Consider the following 25,328-nt stretch of genomic DNA (forward strand, 5'->3'; position numbering starts at 1 on the left):
ATAGAATCTAGTTTGGCTACAATCGGTGACCACTAATCTAAACCTAATCGATATTCTAAAATAACCACAATGACCTGTCCGTTTTTTTTTATCATTATCATTATTATTATTTTTTTTTTTTTAATTTAGGACACCATTCAAAAAGGTTTTAAGCCACAGCAAAGGTTGGGTGCGTGTTATTATAATTTTTTTTTTCGATTAGTTGCCTTAGTAACGTTTACGGCAACATACAATGAGATCGTATATATAATATAATATAAACCACACGGGTTCAAAAACACCGTTCAGTTAGTCGGAATAATTTTCTCCGTGTTAACCGTTTTGGCTTAACGTGTACATAATATTAATATTACTACGACTATGGACTATAATCTATATTATGGTGTGAAATCCAATCGCTTATTGATAGTTTCTAACCGAGCACCGGAATTCACGACGGCAGTGAAAAATACCTTACCTGGTGTATTTGTAGTGAGATATAACTATGATACATCATCACTGGACGACATTATTTGTACGTACATGTTATTATACAGAACGATTAAAATAATAAAGTACACTTTTGACTTCTAAGAGCTATTTCTCGATTTTAACTTATTAACAAATAAATAATATACCATTATCGATAAATTATAAACTGTAAAATGTTTTAAATATTTATTTATTTTCACAGCAAAAGTAGATGACAAAATGCAGCATCGAAAAGTGAAAAGTATTGCTATTCTTATGCATTCAGATGAAACACAATTCTATATTTGTTCAACAAATGAAAAAGTATGCAACCGTAATTATTAAGCTAATAAATAAATGCTAAACACGGAAAAAAAATTATCTCAAATATTCTCTTTGTAATAGATTATTCAATAGATTAAAATGTTATAATAAAAAATTCCATCAAAACAATAAAACTATATAATTCACAACGTGTAAAATTAATACGTAATTTAGTATTGCAATTAATAATATATTCGAATGTATTTTAAAAAAATATTTTGTTTTAAACAATTAAAGTGCTTAATAATTAGTAATAATAGTTTGTGTACGATTCAATAATTATAGGTCCTAAATGGAGATAGTTTAATCGACGATCCAGATATAAATTATTTTTTGAAGTCATTGGCGGATTATTGTCACCGAGGATCGTCGAGACTAGACTTTTTCAATAGCCGTTTGGCTTCGAATTGTGTAAAGTACCAACTGTGCTTAGCTCTGCGGCAGTTGACTCAGGTATTTTTATTTTATTATTGTTTTCACTTTTTTATCTCATTGTTAGTATTATTTGTCCTCCGTATTCTGTGTGGAAACATTATAGTGCGACGTAGGCATATGGCCAGATTTAATGGGAGAAGAATTTAATGGCGAATTATATTTTAGTTCATCCGATATACGACCTACCAAAACTGCTTTAGACGGTTATCAACGAATTCGAACTGTTGGGAAAGGTGAGGAAAAAATTATTTGAGCAAGTCATATACGTAAATATTTTAGCTTAATATATAAAAATTATTCGAATTCCGATAACATTTAATATTGATATATGAATATAGGAGCGTTTGGGGTGGCGACTTTATATCGAAACACAAATAAAAATAATTTAGTGGTGATTAAGCAGATCAACATGTTAGATATGACTGCTCAAGAGAGACAGCTTGCTTTGAACGAAGCGAAAGTCTTATCGTTACTCAATCATCCCTATATAATAAGGTTAGACATTTTAAAATCGAGACAATCGTTTTAAATTAAAGCTTTTATTAAATTTTTTTTTTTAATTAAATTTATATAGCTACTATGGGAGTTTTGAAATGGATGGTGTTCTCATGATTGAAATGGAATATGCAGATGGTGGTACTTTAGCAGAGTATTTGATTGGTCGTAATTCTAATTTATTACCCGAAAGACAAATTTTAGAAATGTTTTTACAAATGTCTGAAGCGATTCAATGCATTCATCAACGTAATATTTTACATAGGTAATAATAATTACAGTATACCTATACACATTAAATGTTATAAAAATAAATATTGTCAACTGTCAAATATAATAAAGAAATATAAACATTACATTTATCTGTGTTTGTATTTATAAAGATGGATAAAAAATAATTAAAAATTATAACAATTACTCACAAATTATATTTAAGTGTGAAATAGTGTGTATTTGTTTTAGGGATTTAAAGACAACAAATGTTTTCCTGACAAAAAAACGTAAAGTGAAGTTAGGTGATTTTGGTATTTCAAAAATAATGACTACGAAGTTACAAGCGTTGACAGTAGTTGGAACGCCATATTACATAAGTCCAGAAATGGTAAGTATATAACAATTTCTAAATAAATTTTCATTTTAAATGTATTAAGTTTTATTAATTTATATAGTGCGAGGGTAAACAATATGATCAAAAATCAGATATTTGGGCATTAGGTTGCATATTATACGAGATGACGAGTCTTCAACGTACTTTTGATGCTTCCAATTTACCAGCGTTAATTCATTTTATAACAAAAGTAAATTTACTGTAAAATATTTTTCTCATGGAATAATATTTTTTTATTTAACCTTTTTAGGAAAATTTTGCACCAATACCATTATGTTATTCATTAAATTTAAAAAAACTAGTGAATGATTTACTGCAAAAAGATCCGCTTCGAAGACCCGATGCTAATTATTTAGTCGAAACAGTACCAGATTTCATTGATTTTATAACCGATTCCAACTGGATCCAAGAAAGTAGTGAACTTGAATTGAGTAACGACGATTTACTAAACAGGTTGCTGTATATAGAAACAATATATTGTATTGTATTTTTTTTATATTTAAGGGTTTTTCTTGAATAAATATTGTATTATTAAACAGATCAGTAGTATATCAGTTTTCGTCTCCAACAAATTTGACACCCGTCCAATTACCGTTTAGAGTCCAAATCGTACAGCTTGCAGTGAGTCAAACACATTTCGTTGCTCTTACGAGTGGTAAATCCAAATACATATTTATTAATATTATAATCATTTTTTTTTTTTTTTTGTTATTCAATCATGAATCGTATTCACTCGTATACAACTTGATGATTTTTGTTCGCAGATTACTCAATTTTCACTTGGGGTGAAGACAAACACGGACAGTTGGGTCACGGCGAAGAAACGCCATGGAAAAACGATCCGCAATGCGTCGTCTCTTTATTGGATAAACACATTACCCAGTTAAACAATAAAAACATTTATTTCTATTTTGTTTTTAAACCATCCATTCATTGTTATATAATGTTATTAAATTTAATTTAATATCAACAGAGTCGGAGCAGGGCAACATTTTAGTGTTTTTGTTAGTAGCACAGGTCTCGTGATGACCACCGGTGATGGTAAATATGGCGCTCTCGGCCACGGTGATTGGAACAGCGTTTCCAGACCAAAACTTATAGGCAAGTTATGATTGCATTATAATGTAATTTATGTAATAATTTCGTAATAATAATAATAAAAAAATACTGGTAGTATTGATAAAACCATTGTATTATCATAAATACCAATTAAATTTGTTCTGTCCGACAGACTTTTTATTAAAAGTAGACGTGGTGAAAATGTCTTGTGGCAACTATCACTTAGCGGTATTGACGAATGAAGGTCAACTTTACACTTGGGGTCGTGGAAATCACGGGCAACTAGGGCTGGGAAACTTACAAGACTGGCAAGTACGACGTTTCTTTCGTCTTGATCACTATCCGTTCATTACCTTATGTTTAGTTGTTTTCCGATTTTGGTCAATTGGCCTTTCAACGAGGAAATTGCATCAATCCAATGTGGTCCCGAATGCACGGCTGTAATTACGGACAATCAAAACGTGTATGCGTGTGGACTGAATAAATGCAATAAACTTGGTCTGAACCGACCGTCTTTATTTAAACTCAAAGTAATAATATTTTTTGTATTATATAATAATTTTTTTATTAAATTTATTATATTAACCTGTTTTGAAGGGTCGACAACCTACTGATTATTGTTCCCGTTGACTAGTACACATACTAGCAATAGTACGTTTAAAACGGCAACATGTAATTTAATTTGGTGTTAAAGTGATTAAAAAAAAAACTTAATAAGGATATTTTTATTATGCACATAATAATATATAATATAATATTACCTGGACAATTTTACAATAATCATTTTTGGTATCGTTAGAACTATTTTTAAAAGGAAATCGAAAATAACCTCAGTCTATATCTATTGGGGGGGGGGTAAGTATTGTGCAAACGGTTCACCCCCATGGGGCGATAACACAAGGAAAAAAATCTATATCTATTGCTCTATCTAAACTAACTTAAAACAATAGTTTAATTAAAAAAATTTTAACAATCTTACTTATTATTTTGTGTTTTATTTTTGTTATTTCATATTTACATGAATGATTCGGATACTTTAATTGGTTTTAAATTTTAACGTTTAATGTATTTTTTAGTTTAAAGAAGTGCCGTTTGAAAGTTTATTTACCAAAATAAAATTCTTAGAAGGATTACGAGTTACTTATGTGTGTTTTGGTGAGTGCCACAGTGCCGCTATAACCGCACAAGGTCACGTGGTCATTTGGGGAAGTAACATTTATTCCCAACGAGGAAAATTGCGTGTGTCTCAAAACAAGCCGAATCTACTCCAGTTGCCTGGTTACAGCAAAGCACAAGTAATTACTATTTTACTTAATTTTTAAAAGATATAATGGATCAAATGTAATAATTCTCAGATTATCGACTGTGGACCAACATATACATTAATTGGTACAGACGACAATGCTGTAGTGTTTTGCGGTACACGCTTTTCAGTAAGTTTAATTTTACATAATTCAAATAAATTAATATATATTTTATTTTATTTGTTTGTTCATATTTCATTTATTATAGATGGACACCAAAGCCCTCACTCAAATGACTTCAATGTTTACTTCAGAAGTCATTGCTAGGCCGAAAGTGATACTTGGGTTATATGCCACTGATGAACAAATTGATAAGGGCCAGTTATTGGTACTTAATTCACTTCAAGCAGTTGGTCATAACTTAATGATAACTGTTGATACATTTTTAAGGGTTAATAGTTAAATTTGTTTTTCAAATAAACACTTCATGTTTAAAAATATTTTTTTTCGAGTATACACTTATTAATATTGACACTTAAAAAAACAGGTTAATCATTATATTATATTATGCATAATGTATATTATATTATGTTTCCTATTTAATCAGTTTAAAACGTTTGTAAAATTTAGCTTGAAAGTTGAAATGCTTGAATAGTTAATGAAGCATTCTATTTAATTACTCTCTAGTTTTTTTTAATAAAAATATATTAATGGGTATATCAATAATGTACTTACAATGATTAATTTAAGTGAGCAATAAATAATAATTATGTTTATCTTAATGTTTATAATTTATGTACATAAAAATATTTGATTATCAATCGTGTAATATATAGCATTTATATTGTATAGAAAAAATAACTTGTGTTGAATGTTCGATCGCCATTATCATGGCCTCTAAACGCGTTAAGTTAGTCAGGTTCTCTTGAGATTTTTATTTATTTTAAAATTATACAGAAAACTTAAAACTCAAAGTTCTACATATTATGATTTTATTTCTTACTAAGAAAGTACAAGCTCTAAATAGTTGAAAGTATTTGATACAAATAAAGCAATAATACCCTACACAATTTTTAAATCCTACAAAATCAAATAATATTCATCGCCAATAAAATTAATTCCATGTCTAGCTATTTATAACTTATAAATTATAATCTATTTACGGCTGTGACAGCAAACCTGTTTTCACTTATATGGTATAGTACTGTCAGTTTTGTGGTTGTTAAGAAAAAGAGGTGGGGTACGGTTTATCGAAAACTGCTATTTATTGCAGACACAAAGACGTAAGACATCATTTAACGTATTTTTACAAAAAAAAAAAAAAATGATTTCGTACTACAAGTAATACGGCTTATTGAAGAGTTTTACATTAAAAATGCTTATTATAAAAATTGTAAAAGATAATTTTTGCTAGAATCCTATGAAGCCTAATTTTGTATATCATACTCTAATCGTTCAAAATGTCATGGTAAATTAAAGAGTTTTTTTTACTTTTTATCGTTTGATTATTCAACTAATTAATACAAATTTCAAAATTAGAATTTCTTACGATTCTAGTTAAAACTCTCCTCTTAATAGTAATATTTTTCATAAAGCAATCTAAAATTTTAAATAACACATAAACGTTTAAAACAAAAGCATATATTTAAAATACATTTAAGAAATAATTTATTATTTTTAAATAAAATTAAATTTTTTGAAACAAAAATGTAATGTAAATAATCATATGTATTTATTGAGTTATAAATTGAAAAAAATAATTCTACCTATATAAAAAATACGGCTCTATTTGAACACGGTAATTCAATCTATTGTTTTTTGTTGTATAGTGTTTATTTGAAAAAAAAATCAAAAATAAAGTAGGTGTACTCCAAGGCGCACAAATTGCTGCCATACTCGTCAATATTTAAATCTTAGACCAGTAGACCTCAAACCATACACTAGTTACTAGTTAGTGATTTTGCAAATGACAATCTAATCTAAAAAGTAATAATTTATTAACGTGAAATGAAAATGTAAGTATTTTTCTCAATAAAAAAATTGTTTACCATTTTTCGTTTGCTAAAAACGAGATTTATAAAAATACAAAATGAAGCATTATGTTATGCCTACATATCAACAAAAAATAGCAATATAAAACTGTATATTTGGAGTTTTATCAGTATCCTCTAATATTTAGTTGATGCTATAAAATCCCAATTATAAGTATTCAAAGTTTAGGTGAGCGAAGTGGTAAGCCAACATTATACGACGTACCCCAGTACCTACCACTCCGCATTGCTCGCTAAACTCTAAATACTTAAAATTCAAATATAATTGACCGAATTTCGATTTGTATAAATTGAAATATTTCAAAAAATAGTCTGCTTTACAATATTAAATTAAAAATATATGTTGTCATTCAAAACGGAAAAAAATAAAAATAAATATAATATATAATTTTTTAAACTTTAGATTTTGTGTTTTTTTTTTTTTTATTTTTGTGTCTGTCATCGAGTTTTGGAGTAGTAATAATACTTTGCTTTTCGACTTCAGCCCCTTTCTGATAAGGAAACTTCATTTAGTTGGTACTTTGAGGGGGTCAAAAGTAAAAAATTTCCAGTAGTTTTCAAAAGCGTCGAGAAAAACCCTGAAAAAATAAAGGAAAAACGGGAATTTTTACGCATAACTACTTTTCATCATAATCGGTACTTTGATTTTGTTGTAATTCAAAAACGAATCATTGTAAATACTTGAAATTTTCACAAAATGTTTATATTATGGTCATCTTTTTACGATTGAATTTTTAAAATATTTTGACCTTTTTTAAGTTACTTATAAATAATTGAAATTTTCGACTTTTTTAAGTTTTTTTCTTAAAATGCCAATAAAAAAAAAATTGGCTATCCAAAACATCTTTCAAATTTAATAAAACGTTTATTATAAGTTGTACTTATTGTAGTAAAAAAAAAACCAAAAACCGTTAATAACAATTTTTGTTTATAAGCATTTAAAGTTCAAGAATTTATAAAATTTATTCAAATTCGCGAAAATTCATAATATTTTTGTGATTTATACCTAAGGTTAAAAAACCCAATACAAGGTTATCCATAAAATTTCCTGTAAGTAACTGTAAAAAAAAATTCCAGCGTCAATATTGAAAAATGTTATGTGCGTATGAAATGAAAATTTTTTTCAAAATCATGTAAAATAATGATATGTTACAATTTAAATATAGGTAATAATATGATATATTCTACTAATTATCATTGACTGACAAATCATCTCCGTTCAGAATCGTTTTTCGTGTACAATGATACCTGTCATTGCATTCAAATTTAACACATTTACTTATAGAGACCAGTGACCTACTCTCCGTCTCTACTATACAGCAGAGCGATACCCACTTGCCCACTTTTTGTTTTATTTCAACTGTAAATTATATAAAAGGAATATTTAGAAAAATAGAAATAGTTTTTTTAAATAATGATAGGTTCATGATAAAAGAATCACCTTGTATGATATTTTGAAAAAATACGTCTTATATCAATATAACAGAAACACATATTTAATAATTATTTATTGCACTATTGCCAACGTTAGTTTGTAAAAAATGTGAAATATAAAAAAAATTAAATAAACAATTTAATACGGTAATCTTAAGTTGTACATGAATAATATATAAAACTGGCTATATAGTTATTTTACACATATATTAGGTTAGGTTATTTCTATTTGCACTTACTTTATATTGTCCAAAACCCTGGTCCTACTTAACCAAAATGTAATAGTATATGAGTATAACAATTATTCACCTATAATATAAGCAACAGGTGATACGAATTGGGGGACTTCATATTGTGTTCCATCCAGGATCTTCATTACTAATATGTAAATGTTATAATTATTATCAACGTACTTACGTGAAGGACGATAGGCAAGAACCAAACGTGTTCCTTTAAGTAATTCTCGAATTAATTGGCAATTTCAGTCACATAGAATCCACACATTACTAATTTATTTTTCTAATTATACCCGACACACCTAAAGCATTTTACCAGCATATAAATAAATACAAAAACAAATCTGTAATTTTAAACTAATTATTTATAATGACAAATATATATATATATATAACGTAGTTCGGTGGTATTTACGTGGTTTTTCAAAACGTAAATCGTACTCGTTAGTGGGGGTTTCCGTTTTCCGCTAAAATGGCGATCGATAAACATTGAAAAATTATTAATTTTGAACGTTTTATGATAAAAAATAATAAACAAAACAATGTAAATATAATATTTAATATTTTAAAATATTATTATAGTATGCCAAACCAGTTTTCTACAAAATTGATTTTAATTTTTGTTATAATTGAGTACCTACCCACTTGAATTATTCAAAAAATATGTATATTAACATTTCTCAAACTGGTTTAATTTTAAAATCATCGTGAATTATTGAACTTTTGTTTTTAATTTATTTTTTAAAACCATTTAAGTTCATAATAAGCCTGCCAAAGTTAGCGTAAAACAATGAGTTGTTGAAATGACCATTTTGACCAAATTTGATAAAATATAGTCATAGAATGACATTTCGTCCTTAAACGATTTTTGTTTATTTGTTATTATTAAAAAAATAATAAATGTATAAACATGGGGAATTCTATTATTATTTAAATAAATTATGATTTTCTAAACATAATGCAATTTTCAAAATATTTTGACTGATATTAAATTATTTATATGAATTTTAATTTGTTGTCATGTTAAAGTTTTAATGTTTTCTATAAATGTTAATAAAAGATGCTTCAAGAGTCGGTTTAACACGAATTTAAGAATATCAAAAATACTATTAAGTGCATTATTTTAAAAAAAATTTGAAGTTATAAATGTTATAATTTTAACAATTCAGATATTTAAATGAAAAAATAAATATTTTAGTTATTAAACAATCTTAATCGTAGAGACTTGTAACTATTTGCTATTATATAATTATTTTTTGTACAGAATACTATTTTTAATAATCTAGGCTAGTCATGTAATTAAATGCTTCGTAGTGTAACTAAATTTAATTTCAAATTAAGTTTAGTATTTTAACATAATTGCCTATTAAGTTTCGTTTGAAATACAATTTCGCTTTCATGATTATAATTATTAGTTGACTCGTATTCACAAGAATTGCATTGTGTGGATAAGGTCTGCTCGGAATACCACAATTAATATAAACATGATATGTAAACATCTCATACTCTTGAACAACAAAGGGTATACTAACAATAATAAAATATTAATGTTTAAGAAATTAAAGCGATGAAGAATCGTAAGTCAAAGAAGAATTATAACACTTCTTTTTTTAGTATTTGGCACTTATAATTATTTTCTCCTAGTAATTATTATTAAAATGCAGTATATGCAAATTTATTTATTTGCTTCTTTTGAAATTTTTGTGAATTATTTTGTATGGACTTATAAGTATTTAATTCAGGTATTATAATAACATATAATAATGTAATAATAAAGACAAGAGCGATAATAGTTAGATTTAAATGAAATTGTAATAAAAATTGTATTTTGTATTAACATTTAAATTGAATTGCAACGTGATAATTTTTATATGATAGTGCATTATATAAACATATCATACAATAGTCAAACTGATACATAGCTAAATAGGATTATGGAAATCTAAATGTATAAAGCTAATACCAGTCACAACTGTCACGTTATTTATTAGACTTCAACAATGGAGAGAGTTACAATTTTGTTAGTCTTACTTGTGGGTTTATTGTGTGATTGTGACAATTTTCAAAATGAAAGAAATAAACCCAATGCATGTAAATTAATAGTTAAATAAAAATGTGTTAATATTAATATTAGTTATAATTATTATGTAATAATATTATTTTTTTTCTTAGATACTTATGATCTACCGAAAACACGTGCAAGAAACGAAATAATTAAAACCAACAACATTCAAAGTGAAGAGACACAAAATTTTACAATGAGCGATGAACTATTATTAGATCAATGTCCTTCTAAGATACCGTAAATAAAACTATAAATATAATTATTTATTTATAACAATATATCTATTTATTGCAATATAATATAATATATTTTATCACTCGTTTAATATATAATGTGCTTGAATTTTTCTAGGTCTTTAATGGATCCTTCAATGTCCATTGGATTTTTACAACCACAAGAAGTTAGCCTCGCAGATCAATGTTTTCCTAGGCCACATTGTGATTTTTTTAATCCATTTAGGACCATGGATGGGAGTTGTAATAATTTACAATACCCAACTTGGGGACAAGCTAACACAGCAAGCACAAGAATTATTCAAGCTAATTATTCTGATGGTATTTATTAAATATTATAAATAATTTTAAACTTAAATATTATAGTGAAATAATATAATTTTAGGTTACGCCCAACCAAGAAAATCAATATCGGGTCGCGAATTGCCAAATGCCCGAAAAATACGTAAATCTATATTAGAAGACATTGACAAAACCTCATCGAAAAATAATTTATTTGTCATGCAATATGCTCAAATTGTTACGCATGATATAGAATTCACCTTACTCAAAGAGTCAGGTAAGTTTCAAAATATTAATAATAATAATATTATACCAACTTTAAACAAAAAAATTATTAATTATGTTTGTGTTTATTTGAAATGATTGCTCAAAATGTAAATAATTGTTTCAAAACAGTAATGTAAGAGTTGCAATGGATAATTTTTTACTTTTTATTGCTTAAGTTAAAGTCATAACATAAAATATATGATAATATTATAAATTACATAATGAATAAGTTAGATGTATTTTAAACATTTTAACTATCGGATAAAATAATCTAATAATAGAAAAAAAAATTGAAGATAATTAAAATCAACTCCATATTTTCCAATTATTTCACTGACTTTTTGTTACTGATTATTATTTACAACTTCTCAAACATAAACTCTGTCAGATTTAAATTGCGCATATATATAGGTACAATAAGATAAAACATAAAATATGTATTAACATTTTTCACCAAATATTGGTTAACTTACAATTCTGAAATCAACACATTAAGTGTCATAATGTAAACAGTAATTAATAATACGAGTGTATCTTTTATTAGTGAAATGGTATTTTATAAATTTTAATTCATTAAAAATTGATAATAATCATTATTATGCATGAATTAAAAATATATACTTTATTTATATTAGTTTTTCTTGCAAAAGTTAGATAAATAATGTTTGTATAAGGGCATTAATCAAAAAAAAAACAACTTATAATGTCTAATTACTTTCAATATTACTGTAATAATTCCAAACTTATGACATATTTTGATATTTATAAAATCTAAGTGATATAAATATATTATAAAAGGATCTAATGGCCCGCTAAAGTGTTGCAATGAGGATGGTTCTACACCGGAAATTCTACCAAAAGAATGCCTACAGATTAAAATCGACGATAATGAACCACATTCAAAACACCGGTGCATATCCGTTCCTAGAGCGCTTGACACATCAGATCGGGGTTGTAATATTAAACCAGTCAGACAAGTACGCATCTGTACTATTTTGATGGATAGATTTAAATAAAATTTTAATTTTCATCAGTTAATGAATATTTATAATGACAAAAAATAAATTAACAATCATTTGCTGATTTTTATTTTTTGTATTTATTTTAGATGATTGGGGTGTCCAGTTTTATTGACGCATCGATATTATATGGATCTGACCTTGAAACATCGCGTTCTATAAGAACATTTAAAAATGGTAAGCTCAAACGGCAGTTGGGACCTAATGGGAAATCTTATCTGCCCAATGTAAAAAAAGCGACAGAACATTGCAACGTCACTTTTGATAGCACAGTATGTTATGTTACAGGTAATTAAAGAATTCAAATATAAACAATTACAACACCAATTATTTGATATATTTTCTTAAAATTTTTAAGATAAAAGTTAGTTATATTATGCACTTAAAGTGTATAATTTAACAAATATTTCAAATTGGTGAACATGATAATTCTTAGACACCTCCATTAATAAGGATTATTTTAAGAAGTTAATTTATTAATATATAAGTACAATAGGTAAATATCATAATATATTATATATTATACATATTGAATTATGTATTATTATTGAAAATGCATTTATAATGGTATATTGAAAAATAATTAGTACAATAAATTACATACATGCTCTGATAATAATACATTAATAATTTTGCCTAGATTATACTAAAATGTATTAGATTCTTTGTAATATTGAAATTATCGTTAATTTATTGTTATCACAAATATCAAGAATAGTATTTTTATTTTAAAGACTGTTATAATAACATTGCAAACAAATAAATATTAAATACTAATTATAAATTGGTTCGGTAAGGAATTTACTATACAGGTAAAACTCAATAATTACGCACGTTTTACTTTTATGATATGAAACAAACTCCAATCATGTGACAACAATGCATAACACACTATTGGTATTTTATATATTTTTCAAAAGAGGACATTTTCTACTTAGTATTAAATCATTGAGATATACATTTCAAGTAAATGGTTAAAAATAGATAACAATTTGTTTAATTAAATTCTATTTGCGAAAGTATTTCAAAGTTTATTGTATGTACTTAAATTTAGTTTTTCTTATTTTGATTTAAACCAAAATGTTCTATTTCCAACGAATAATAAATTTTGCTTTGATCAATACAAATAGTAACGTAAATCGTAAATTGAATTATTTTTAACATAGTAGTACAAATATATAAATTGATTAAAATTAGATTTTAAGTAAACTAAAAAAAGTAAGAGCTACAATATTGTTCATTATTATCAATTTATACATTTATAATCTCGTTTCGATTTCATTGTTTCAAGCTTATTACAACATTTTGAAGGTCATAAATAAAGTATCTAAGATATAAACGAATTTTTTTATTAAATTTATGTTGGCGAGTCGATAATATGCAAAACAAAGACCTTATAACATATATTAAAACTTTTTAATTCAATTAAATATACTTAAAAATAAAAAAAAAGAAGTCTAAGATATTGTAATTTTTTTAAATAGTACGTTTTGCATTTATATATTTTCCTTCCTGTACTATTTATATAGAAAATTGTACTCTTTTTATCGGAACGTAAATCATATATTTTGAAAAAATGTATGTATTAAGTACATTTTGATCACATTATTTAACAAATTCTATAACAGTAATAGTATATTTTATAACAAAGAGTAAATAGTTCATTTTGACATAATGTATATTAATATACAAATTGTGCGTTTTATACCAACTGATCATTTTAATGTCGGAATTGAGTAAAAAATAGTAGGTTTTCACTTAATTTTACGATGACAATCAATTTACCATCATTTTAAACATACATTTAAATCAAAAAGCATTTAAATTTTGACAAAACTACCTATAATCTGTATGTGTGCGTTTGGTCACCTCAGGATAACATAGGTCACTGAAAAAAATATTATGTTAAATCTAATTTATTACAAAATAAATTACAAATATCATTTATTAATTTTAAGGAAAACTTCATTTAATATATTCTTACATAAAATATTTATAAGTTAGTAAGACATAACATAAAAAAGTAAAAATAAAAAGATAACCAAATATAATTTGGTGAAATTAGTTACCTAAGTAATAGTAGAATATTATCCCATCTGTGAACAATCATTGAAAATTATTGATTTTTAGTAAATTAGTTGGTAAAATTAAAACTTCTGTTTTTTATATTATTATTATAACATACTTTTATGGTATAAATTTAATATGCAATTTATGAATTTTAAAATTAGCCATAATACTTGGATAATATAAACACTCAAGAACTAATCACAAATTTACAATAATTTCCTTTTCTAATTACAGTATTAGAACTAACTATAATAGGTTATTGTTGACTTGATTATTAAAAATGGTTTGTACAAAATTATTTATTATTCATGTTAAGACTAAATATAATATAAAACTTAAAGAGAAAAACAAAAATGTAGTATTTAAATTTTATATATTTATATCAATTTAAAATATTGTATGCATATGTGCATATTTAACTGTATTTAATAATTTTGCCACCCTATTTAAATCTTGTAAAACCTTTTTATTTTACTTATGTTTCCTAAAAATGAACATTAAGTTATGTTTAATATGTGATAATATTACAATATTTTATTGTGTATTTGTATTTATTAGGTGACCAAAGAGTTAACGTACAACCAGATATGGCAGTTGTTACAATTTTATTTATGAGACTACATAACTATTTATGTGATGAGCTTAAAAGCTTAAATCCCAAGTGGGATGATGAGCGAATATACCAAGAAGCCAGGAGATTACTCATTGCAATGCATCAGCATGTTACATATAATGAACTTGTTCCAGTAATTTTAGGTTAGTCATAACTCATAACCAATGAATTTAATAATTTTGTGCAATAGAGATACTTGTTTGAATCAAATTTATTTTTTATTTTAAATTTTCTATTAAATTAAGATTCTATTCATAAATATTTTATACATACATTTATGCATATTTAGGAACAAAATTTTGGTTTACAAAAAGTCAATACTTACATAATAATTCGAAATATAACGGTTCTATTATACAAATTATTTAAAAATAAAATTTTTTATATCTACCTACTTATTTACTAGTAATTATTTATTTTTCAGAATACACATTTATATGTATACAGTTTTAAAATTATAATCTAATATTAATATTATAATATTTATTGGTACCATTCAAGCTATATAAAATACAACAATAAATTTATAAGTTAATTTCATTACTTCACATATTTTAGAGTGTACCTATTATAAATACTTTAATGTAAATTTTCATATTTTTAATATGTGAGTGAATTGACTTTTATATTTATAGAGCATTAAATCTACAGCCCTAGTCACTAACTATCATTAATAATACATAATTAATTAAAATACAGATTCAAACACAATTAATAGTTAAATAATAATTATTATGAATAGTTTAAAATAAATTTTATATTATTATTTTTAATCATCTCAGGAAGAGATTTTTCTAGAGAAAACTATTTACTACCGTTGACTAAAGGATTTGACGATAGCTACGATCAATATTTAAATCCTACTACAATAACTAGTTTTACAGCAGCTGCGTTCAGATCACTGCATAGCTCTATACGAGGATTTATTGAGTAAATATAAAATAATGTAACCAAAGATTTTCTATTATTTCCTGTGTTATTACAATATTTTTATTTCATTACAGATTAGTGAGTGAAGCCCGAAAAATAACTTCAAAAATACGATTGAGCGATTATTTTTTTAAACCCGACATAGTACAAAAACAAGATAATTATGATAGCTTCACTAGAGGATTACTAACGCAAAAAGCACAAGAAGTAGATCAATATTTCACGGAAGAGGTATACACAATTTAGCTTTCATATAAAACGTAGTGGTAACAATAATTAATATATAAAAAAAAAAAAAAATAGTTAGCATATCACTGGTTCTAATTATTATTATTATTATTATTTGCATAGGTTAGTGAACTTGCTGTCAGAATACCTGACAGACATCAACATATAGACTTGGCCAGCGTAGACTTGGAACGCGGTAGAGATTACGGAGAGCCATCCTACAATAAATTTAGACAACTCTGTGGATTGAGTGAGGCCAAAACATTTGATTATTTGGTCGACCAAATGGATAAAAAAGTAAAACCGTCAGATATTTTGCATAGTACAATATACATTTAAAGAAACCCGACGACTAATCAATTAATTTCTTAACGAAGAGCGTTGATGCGTTATCAAAGATCTATGAACACGTGGACGATGTTGACTATTACGTGGGTGGTCTCTTGGAAAAATCAAAGCCGGGATCTATGTTAGGCCATACGTTCCAATGTGTTGTTGGAGAAATGTTTTTCAGATTAAAGTATGGTGATCGATTTTATTATGAATTTGGCAATCAGATCGGTTCTTTTAAATTAGGTAACCTCTACTAATATAACATGACAATACGTAATTATTATTATTATTATTATGATACAATAGTTATACATTTTATGTTACCGTTATTCACTAACCTTTATTATAATAGGCTTTTGTAATATTGTTTTTTTGAATAGATCAACTCGATGAAATAAGAAAAACGTCATTAGGACTCATCGTGTGTATAACATCAGACATTTATTCTGTACAAAAAAATATGTTTGAAGTACTCAGCAGTCGGTGAGTACCTTCTACTATACAATAATATATTTTTACTATAAATGAACTGTTTCTGTATACTATAATTTATTACAAAATGGATAAATTGACATCTTATACTGGTTATGAATGGTGGAATATTGAGTAGTTTTTCACGTATTATATCGTATTTACGTCACGCGTATACTTAAAATATCGTAGAAATAACACACTTATCATAAAGTAACGAGCCACTAGTTGAACACCACTTTGTCGTTTATGCCAATCTATTCGACGTACGATAATACGCTCACGCAATTAAATACAGCACTTTATTAAAAACGCTGTTCGAGAGTGACCGCGATACACAATCACCGTACAAGAACCCTTTTTCTACTACATCTTATCTTTTATAGTACAATGATTAACCAAATTGTAAACTAATTATTATAAGTTAATTGATACTTATACTTGTAGAGTGAAACTATAATAACTGTTATTTATTACGTAAATATTTTCTTATATGAATAATGTATTAACTTTTGTATAGCTACTTATCTTATTGTAAACAAATGTAGGTTTGATTTGTTTTCAGTTATTCAGTACTTATCACATAAATGTGTTCATCAACTGATTTAAATATTAATATTTATATTTCTACCTTATTTAATTTATCCATAATGTATCAAATGCTTAATAGAACAGTTGAACAATATTTATAGTTAGATCAGTGTCAAGACAATTATTAAATCACAATAACAAAATATGTGTGATAAATAAAAATAAACTATTTTATAATGTAAGTGTATTTATATTTTTTTAGTAATCCATTGGTATCTTGCAATTCCATACCAAAACTCAATTTGTCTGCTTGGAAAGAAGAGTAAAATAAGAATTAAATTGTTGGATTACTTGCATATATTCGTATACTTTTTAAATAGTGTACACCTTTCGAATAAAAACGTCAATTTTGTAACTTTTTTTAAAATATGTATGATTTATTTATCTTTTTATTCAAATAATAAATTATAGAAAAATTACTTTTGATTTTCATATACTTCATTGTTTTTCTTTTACCTGTTTTTAAGTTTTGCCGCTCTGTAAAGTTAACTTCGTGATAAATACGTGTTGATTTTGTTAAAATTGCTGAAATATTAAAATATTCTGTTTTTATTTTCTTCCGTCAAAATAAAAACTATTGTATAATAGACGTGACTATTATAATATTGTAAACGGTACAAAGTGATAATTTTAAATGAACGAACTTATAATATTTACTATTTAAGTTACGTCATGATCTTAAAATAATTAGAATATTATCGTATTTTTTCAATTCATTGTTAAACGATAAAAAAACTAAATTTTAAAAATAATAACAATACGCTTTTAAAACTGATTCTTTTATAGCTTATAAAATAATATTAAAATATATTGTATATTATTATTATTATTACAATACAATCGTAGATATAAATTTTATTATTTTTAACTGCACTACACGCACTAGCCGGTTTCAATAGAATTAGACTCAGAAAAATTTAACGACGAGGTCCACTTTGTCATAGCTCTACTTCGGTGAAAGGTTTGAAATAAATAAATGACACGTAGTTAAGTCAGAAATCAAGTTAATATACTGAGACAAGAAAAAATAGCCCGGTAAGTCGTACAACTCCACCGGTCTATGCATAAATGTGGTCAAAACGTCATACCTATCTAATTCGCAAAAGAATCTACGACCATTTTTATACAAAATATGGCATGTATATGCTATGAGCGTGTCATGAACCGCGGTAAACAAAAAAATATTCAAAAAGTATCTATTTAGTCTTTATCATACTATTACTTCATTACGAAGATTCGATTATGATTTACGGGATAAGTTATGTACAAAAAAATATTAAAAATAGTACGAAAATAATATATTTATAAAAATAAAAATACAGTGTCCTGAACGGTTCAAGGTTAAGTATAAGGAAAAACCGGATTATCCAAGACGACCTTGCTATTGAAATCTAAATAAAATTTAAAATTTCACCTGCCGTCTGATCAATCTGTTCTGAACAGAATCTGTATCGTTGCCGTAAATTTGAGCAAAGAAGTAGTCAAATGTTTATAGACTTATTTATTTGAATGCGTTGAAATAAATCCTGATATTTATATAATTGTCACTGTCGTATTTAATTTATTTTTTAAACTATATCTAAATTCGATTATACATAAAGTATATTAATACTTGTGTAATTATAAATATTTAACTAAATAAATTTTCATAAAATAATAATCGCAAGTACCCGCGCGTGGCCTAACAAGGTTAGTTAACCAAAAGCCATAATTAATGTGTTTAATGTAACAAGCACCAATTTAATGGCCACAACAGTTTAATTATTAATGCTATTGTTATTATTTGTAATGACGTGTATTTAAACGATTTGATACATTTTGCGAGATAGTATTGTTTAAGCATAATATTTAAAATTCAAACCTATAAATAGCTAAGTAGGGTTACGACAATCTAAACATACATAGGTAAGACCTTAATGTATTTCAGTTGTGACCGTCGCATTGTCAACAGTTGCTAAAAAAAATGAAAAGAATTATTATCGTTTTCTTGTTCATTGTTTGCGTAGCATGTCAATTTCACAGAAAAGAAGAAACTGGGCATAAACCAGGTAACTATAACTTAAATTAAGTCAAATAGCTAGGTAATAAATATTCATAGGTATACATTATATTTTAATAACTTATATTGTTACTTTTATTTACTTAGATCGAAAAAATCAACCAGAATCACACCATTTACATGCTAAAAATGTCCCCCAGAAAAACAATTTCTTTCGGGTTGAAAGAAATCACCAACATACTATTATGAGAGACGAACCAGCAGTTATAGATACGAGACCTGCCAAGATACCGTAAATTAAAGTTAAATTATAATTATGTATCAACAGTCTTTGCTTTTCATATTAATGTATTGTATCAATATTTTTATTAGATCTCTAATGACTCCATCAAACGCTTTTGGAATGTTAACACCAATAGAGATTGACCTTGCTGATAAATGCTTTCCTAAGCCCAAGTGTGATCCCATTTCACCATTTAGAACTATAGATGGTCGTTGTAATAATTTGAATTTTCCAGTTTGGGGACAGGCAAATACATCGAGTACCCGAATAATCGAAGCAAATTATTTTGATGGTAATTAGTATATATCAAATATAATAATTTTAGTGCTTCTTATTATTTCTGTTATCAATGACATTTTATTTATTTAATAATAGTAAAATAATCAATATTGTATAATTTTAAAAATAAATAAATATTTATTTAATGATAAAAACATGTAATGATATATAATATAATTTAAGGTAAATCGCAGCAAAGAAAAGCGATTTCGGGTCGCGAATTGCCTAATTCCAGACATATACGAACGACAATATTCTTAGACATGGATAAACCTGCACTAGAACATAATGTATTGGTCACACAATTTGGACAAATGATTGCACACGATACTGAATTGACATTTCCTAAGCTTGCAGGTGAAATGTTTTAATGATAAAATAAATTAAATTTATACATTAACATAATATTGAATATGTTGTATGATTTCCAAAAATAACATTTCATACTAAAAAAATATATATAATTTCATGAAAAAAAGTTCTGTTAGAACAATAAAAATAATAACTGGCTGTTAGTTGTTAGTCGCAATGCTGTAATATACCCTCGTTTTACTTAGATCACCTCGTCAGTAATTATTATTAGCCATCATTGGTATATAGTTTTTATTATTTTAAATGCATATAAATGAAAATACTTATAAATTGTATTAATAATTTTTGTACATTTATTACAACTTTATAATGAATTGTTACAGATGACATTATATCTTAAAAAAACATATTATTTTAACAAAAACATATATATTTGGTTGTGAGTTATAAATTATGTGACTCACTGGTATTTTGTATAGGTATTCAACTTAATACGCAGAACGAACACTGATTCATTAGGTATTCGTGTTTCATATAATCATATCACTTTTATGTGCTATATCACTTTTAAATCATTTTTATGCGACTACTTAATTGTATTTATTAAAATTTGTTTAACAATATACTCAATATAGGATGGGTAAAAAGACATTTAAGTAGAGATTTTTTAATAACTTTAAAATATTGTGTGTAAATGAACTGGTTTTATTATTAATATATTATATATTATACCAGCATAAAAGAAAGATAGATGATAATTTTTATTCTAACCTTAGTTATTTTTGGCTAACTTATAATTTAATTAAGTTGATGAGTTAAAAAAAAAAATGAATATTTATTTATAATATGATTAATTTAGTGTTTCTTAAAATTATTAATACTTTTGCACGTAAAACGCTTATTTTTTCATCTGTGTAATCGAAAATCATAAAATTGTTGTAGAAGTCCATCACAAATAATCGGAAAATATAAGTTGTTTATATGTTTTTGAATTTATAGATTGAAAAATAGATAGATTACAGAAATATAAATATATAAATCAGTCTTATTAACTCTTAAGTTTATCAAAACATGTCATAATAATAAAAATATGTCGCATTTAAGGAAATGGTGGTAAACTTGAATGTTGTAACCCAGATGGTACGACTCCAAAATTTCTACCGAAAGGGTGCCTTCCGATTACAATCCCACAAGACGATCCTGGTTCGAAAAAACGATGTATGTCCACTCCACGAGTAGCTGACACGTCAGACATAGGTTGTCAAATCCAACCGGTTCGACAAGTATGTGTGATCTATAATATAATTTTTAAATCTTTACACACTTATTTAAATGTCAAGTACAAATATTAATTAAATACATTTTACAATAGAAATAAATAATTATATTTTTCTTAATGTAATTTGGTATTTTAGCTCATTGCTGTTACTAGTTTTATTGACGGCTCGGCGTTGTACGGTTCGGATGCTGTTACAGCAAGAAGTTTACGTACATTTAATAATGGCAAACTGAAAGTACAGTTTGGATCTAACGGAAAATCGTATTTACCAAATGTAAAAAAACCATCAAAGTCGTGTAACGTTCCTACAGATAACTCAGTATGCTACGCTTCAGGTATTAAAATTATGTTCGTTAAAATCGTTCGAGGTTCTTCCATTTAAGTTTATTCATTTTTTAAATCAAAAATCATTTTGAGTAAATTATAAAAATAATTTCGTTGATCAATCTTAATTAATTAATTTATTTATTGAAATGGACGCTAATCAGTCGTTAACAATTAAGAGATAATTTTGTACATTTAAACACAAATTTCTTCTAAAGTACTAACAGACAGAAACAAATAAATTGATTTATAAACGTTATAGAATTTTTGTAAATAAAAATGTCTATAGTTGTTTAATGTTATCAATTAAAGCAAGACATTGCATAATTTAAAATAAAATTGGTGTACCTATATAGTATTATTATATATAATACTATTGTGAAATAACACACTTATGATAATAAGAAATAACTTCTATTTTAAATAGACTGTATAAGAGCTTAAAATTATCAATCATCATTCGAATTAGTTATTATAAAATATCCAAGCAAATATATTTTTTCTTCAACTGCGCTAAAAATTGTGATATCGACTATAGCAAATTATTAAGCATTATTAATTTCTATTAAGAGGACTTTATATCCGCATATGGTGTCTCTGTCTTGCTAGCGTATATCATACCAAATTTGCGTTCAATAGAACACTTTTTGTGATGTTAGCTTTAATAATATTAGAATAAATTTACCTATTATCAAATTTAAAGTTAAAGATATTACCTAGGAAATGTCATATCCTTTTATCGATATTATCATTTTAAATTAAGTTATAGCTATGTAAAATATTACAACTTTAAAATGATAATATCATTAAAAGCATGTGAAATTTTCTAAATAATATGTTTTATTTGATAATAGGTAAATTTACTCTAATATTAAAACTAACATCACAAAATTAATTCTGCTGAACGAAAATTTTTCATATTTTATGTATGTAAGATAAAAACAACACATGCTACTCGCAATGTCCTCTTAACAGAAATATTAATTAAAAATTAAACAATTATCAGAAAAATAATAGAATAACACTATACCAAAAAAATAGGTGCAATAGTTCTTATCAGATAAATATGTATTAAATACTCACATATACTTATAAATTATATCTCATGTTGTTTTTTTCAAGTCGAACTTTATAAAGTATTACTTAATGTACATAATTATTAATTGGTAAAATAGATTATATGTTTACCGATAAAACTAATCATATTATTGTCAGACAATTATCTATATGCAATTATTATGTTTAATATATTTATGTATGCGTATTTAATTTAGCTTTCTATATATGTATTATTATTTTATTTTATTAAATTCTGTTTTACAAAATTAACTTCCTTTATTGTATAAAATGTACACTTTATTCAGGAGATCTAAGAGTTAACCAACATCCCAATATGGCAGTCAATACAATTTCCTTATTACGATTACATAACATACTAGTGCGATGAGTTAAATAGATTGAACCCCGCGTGGAACGACGAAAAAATATACCAAGAAGCCAGGAGATTACTCATCGCAATGTACCAGCATGTTACATACAATGAATTTGTTCCGGTAATTTTGGGTAGGTGATCACTATTTTCCATAAACATTGGATTTTCAATAAAACATAAAACTATTACCTACAGATGTATTCGTCAAATACATAAAACTATGCGTATAATGTATTGTAATTATCATACATATTAAATAATTACAGGAAGAGATTTTTCCAGAGAAAATAACTTATTACCGTTAAGTCAAGGCTTTAACAATAATTATGATGCATTTTTAAACCCGACTACATTTACTAGTTTTACCGCTGCTGCGTATAGAGCTCTCCACAGCTATATACAAGGATCCATGGAGTAAATTCAATCATATGCATCATAACATTCATAACATTATTCTACGAAACTCATTTAAATTAAATTAAAAATGATTTATTTTATAGTTTAGTTAATGAATCCAGGCAAACCACGTCAACGCTACGTCTAAGTGATATTTTTTTAAGACCCGACATAGTACAAAATAAAGATAATTATGATAGCCTCGTTAGAGGAATGCTTACTCAGCACGCACAGGGACAAGATCAATTTTTTACCAAAGAAGTATTTCATTTTGGTTTTAAATTATATTATTTACCTATTGGGTGAAAACAATAATATTTGCAACAAAAAATGTGTTGATTGTTTGATATAGATAAGTGAATTTCTATTCAAAACCCCGAACAAAACAGACGGCGTTGACTTGATCACCATAGATTTAGAACGTGGCCGAGATTTCGGGGAACCCCCCTATAATAAATTCAGACAACTATGTGGATTGAAAGCTGCTAGAAAATTTAGTGACTTGACTGATCAAATAAGTAAAAAAGTAAATAAGAATTCACTCGTTGGTATATTATTGTCTAATGCAATAATTATCTATATCTAGTAAATTTAAATGTTTTGTAGAACGTCGACGCCTTAGCTAGCTTGTATGAACATGTGGATGATATTGACTATTATGCAGCTGGTACTTTAGAAAAACCGAAACCGGGATCCATATTTGGGCACACATTCCAGTGCGTTATAGGTGAAATGTTTTTCAGATGGAAATTTGGTGATAGATTTTTTTACGAATTTGGAAACCAACCGGGTTCTTTTAGCTTAGGTAACGTTGATGGTTATACAGTTTAAGTACCACTATTTTTATGTTAATTTAAACTGTTTAATGGATAAATTTATATATATATTTTTATTTTATTAAAGACCAACTTAATGAAATACGAAAAACGACATTAGCTTTCCTGATGTGTGTGACTTCAGACATTCGTTTTATACAACGGAATGCATTTGATGTACCCAGTAGTCGGTGAGTACTTTAAAACAATAATTTTTACAATTTAGATTGGTTTCAACTAATTTTATAGAATACATCGTACACGTGTATTTAAAAAAATGTGCCATAAAAATATAGATATAATTAAATTTCCATTATGTATTTAAATTTTAAATATAATATAGAAAATAATAAAAAGTGTATATAATTAATAAAATTATAATATTATTATTATGATACGCAACGAATGCCATTATCAATGCAAATTTATTATTAAATTAATAAAAAAAATAATTTTTTTTTCTCTCTTTCAGAAACCCTTTGGTATCCTGCAACTCAATAACGAAATTCAATCTGGCTCCTTGGATAGACAGTCAATAAGAATATTGTGTCAATTAGTTTATATATACATATATATTCTATATTTATATACTTTGTATCATGTAGTAAATAAGTATAAAATATTATACATTTGTCATTAGATATTTAAACATGTTTAGTATTAGAAGTTAGAACAAAATTGTTACACATGACTCGTACTACATGAAAGATATTTTAAAAAACTTATCGTTTTATTTAAATTATTTAATATCTATATACTTTTTACTTTTAGA

The 25,328-nt window shown here is 25.9% G+C and overlaps 3 protein-coding genes across 4 annotated transcripts; all 3 read left to right on the forward strand.

Annotated features, from left to right (window-relative positions):
* Positions 1 to 308: 308 nt before the first annotated feature.
* On the forward strand, positions 309 to 5,125 carry LOC113551355 (serine/threonine-protein kinase Nek8). 2 transcript variants are annotated; one of them, XM_026953557.1, is made up of 17 exons: positions 309 to 514; positions 674 to 774; positions 1,060 to 1,227; positions 1,313 to 1,442; positions 1,548 to 1,704; positions 1,784 to 1,969; positions 2,167 to 2,305; positions 2,373 to 2,501; positions 2,562 to 2,764; positions 2,851 to 2,966; positions 3,076 to 3,193; positions 3,285 to 3,412; positions 3,543 to 3,678; positions 3,735 to 3,900; positions 4,447 to 4,665; positions 4,726 to 4,803; positions 4,883 to 5,125. In XM_026953557.1, exons 1-17 carry the CDS (start codon positions 361 to 363, stop codon positions 5,075 to 5,077), a joined length of 2,523 nt encoding a protein of 840 aa, XP_026809358.1. In that variant the 5' UTR covers positions 309 to 360; the 3' UTR covers positions 5,078 to 5,125. The 2 variants fall into 2 exon arrangements, with proteins under 2 accessions (XP_026809358.1, XP_026809360.1); XM_026953559.1 differs by lacking the exons at positions 309 to 514; positions 1,060 to 1,227 and having other exon boundaries at positions 743 to 774; positions 1,274 to 1,442.
* A 5,190-nt stretch (positions 5,126 to 10,315) lies between these two features.
* Positions 10,316 to 17,871, forward strand: LOC113551358 (peroxidase-like). Its single transcript, XM_026953562.1, has 13 exons — positions 10,316 to 10,426; positions 10,508 to 10,637; positions 10,752 to 10,954; positions 11,019 to 11,192; positions 11,981 to 12,159; positions 12,291 to 12,489; positions 14,830 to 15,027; positions 15,667 to 15,814; positions 15,889 to 16,045; positions 16,166 to 16,339; positions 16,420 to 16,618; positions 16,756 to 16,858; positions 17,640 to 17,871. The coding sequence occupies exons 1-13, from the start codon at positions 10,336 to 10,338 to the stop codon at positions 17,701 to 17,703; spliced, it is 2,019 nt and encodes a 672-aa protein (XP_026809363.1). The 5' UTR covers positions 10,316 to 10,335; the 3' UTR covers positions 17,704 to 17,871.
* A 1,300-nt stretch (positions 17,872 to 19,171) lies between these two features.
* On the forward strand, positions 19,172 to 25,328 carry LOC113551357 (peroxidase-like). Its single transcript, XM_026953561.1, is given in 14 exon segments — positions 19,172 to 19,485; positions 19,584 to 19,728; positions 19,809 to 20,011; positions 20,182 to 20,355; positions 21,415 to 21,593; positions 21,726 to 21,924; positions 23,278 to 23,351; positions 23,353 to 23,476; positions 23,612 to 23,759; positions 23,846 to 24,002; positions 24,094 to 24,267; positions 24,348 to 24,546; positions 24,645 to 24,747; positions 25,029 to 25,328. Coding segments are annotated over 14 exon segments (2,031 nt in total). The 5' UTR covers positions 19,172 to 19,400; the 3' UTR covers positions 25,096 to 25,328.

This window comes from Rhopalosiphum maidis, chromosome 2 (assembly GCF_003676215.2).
Source record: "Rhopalosiphum maidis isolate BTI-1 chromosome 2, ASM367621v3, whole genome shotgun sequence".
Classification (NCBI taxonomy): Eukaryota; Metazoa; Arthropoda; class Insecta; order Hemiptera; family Aphididae; genus Rhopalosiphum; species Rhopalosiphum maidis.

Bases quoted from the DNA above. Each gene is read 5' to 3' on its own strand.
- LOC113551355 (XM_026953557.1), top strand. From the start codon at position 361: ATGGACTATAATCTATATTATGGTGTGAAATCCAATCGCTTATTGATA. The intron at 2,502-2,561 runs GTAAATTTACTG...TAACCTTTTTAG, and splicing joins TAATTCATTTTATAACAAAA to GAAAATTTTGCACCAATACC. The intron at 3,679-3,734 runs GCAAGTACGACG...CCTTATGTTTAG, and splicing joins CTGGGAAACTTACAAGACTG to TTGTTTTCCGATTTTGGTCA.
- LOC113551358 (XM_026953562.1), top strand. From the start codon at position 10,336: ATGGAGAGAGTTACAATTTTGTTAGTCTTACTTGTGGGTTTATTGTGT. The intron at 11,193-11,980 runs GTAAGTTTCAAA...ATATTATAAAAG, and splicing joins CACCTTACTCAAAGAGTCAG to GATCTAATGGCCCGCTAAAG. The intron at 16,619-16,755 runs GTAACCTCTACT...TTTTTTGAATAG, and splicing joins GATCGGTTCTTTTAAATTAG to ATCAACTCGATGAAATAAGA.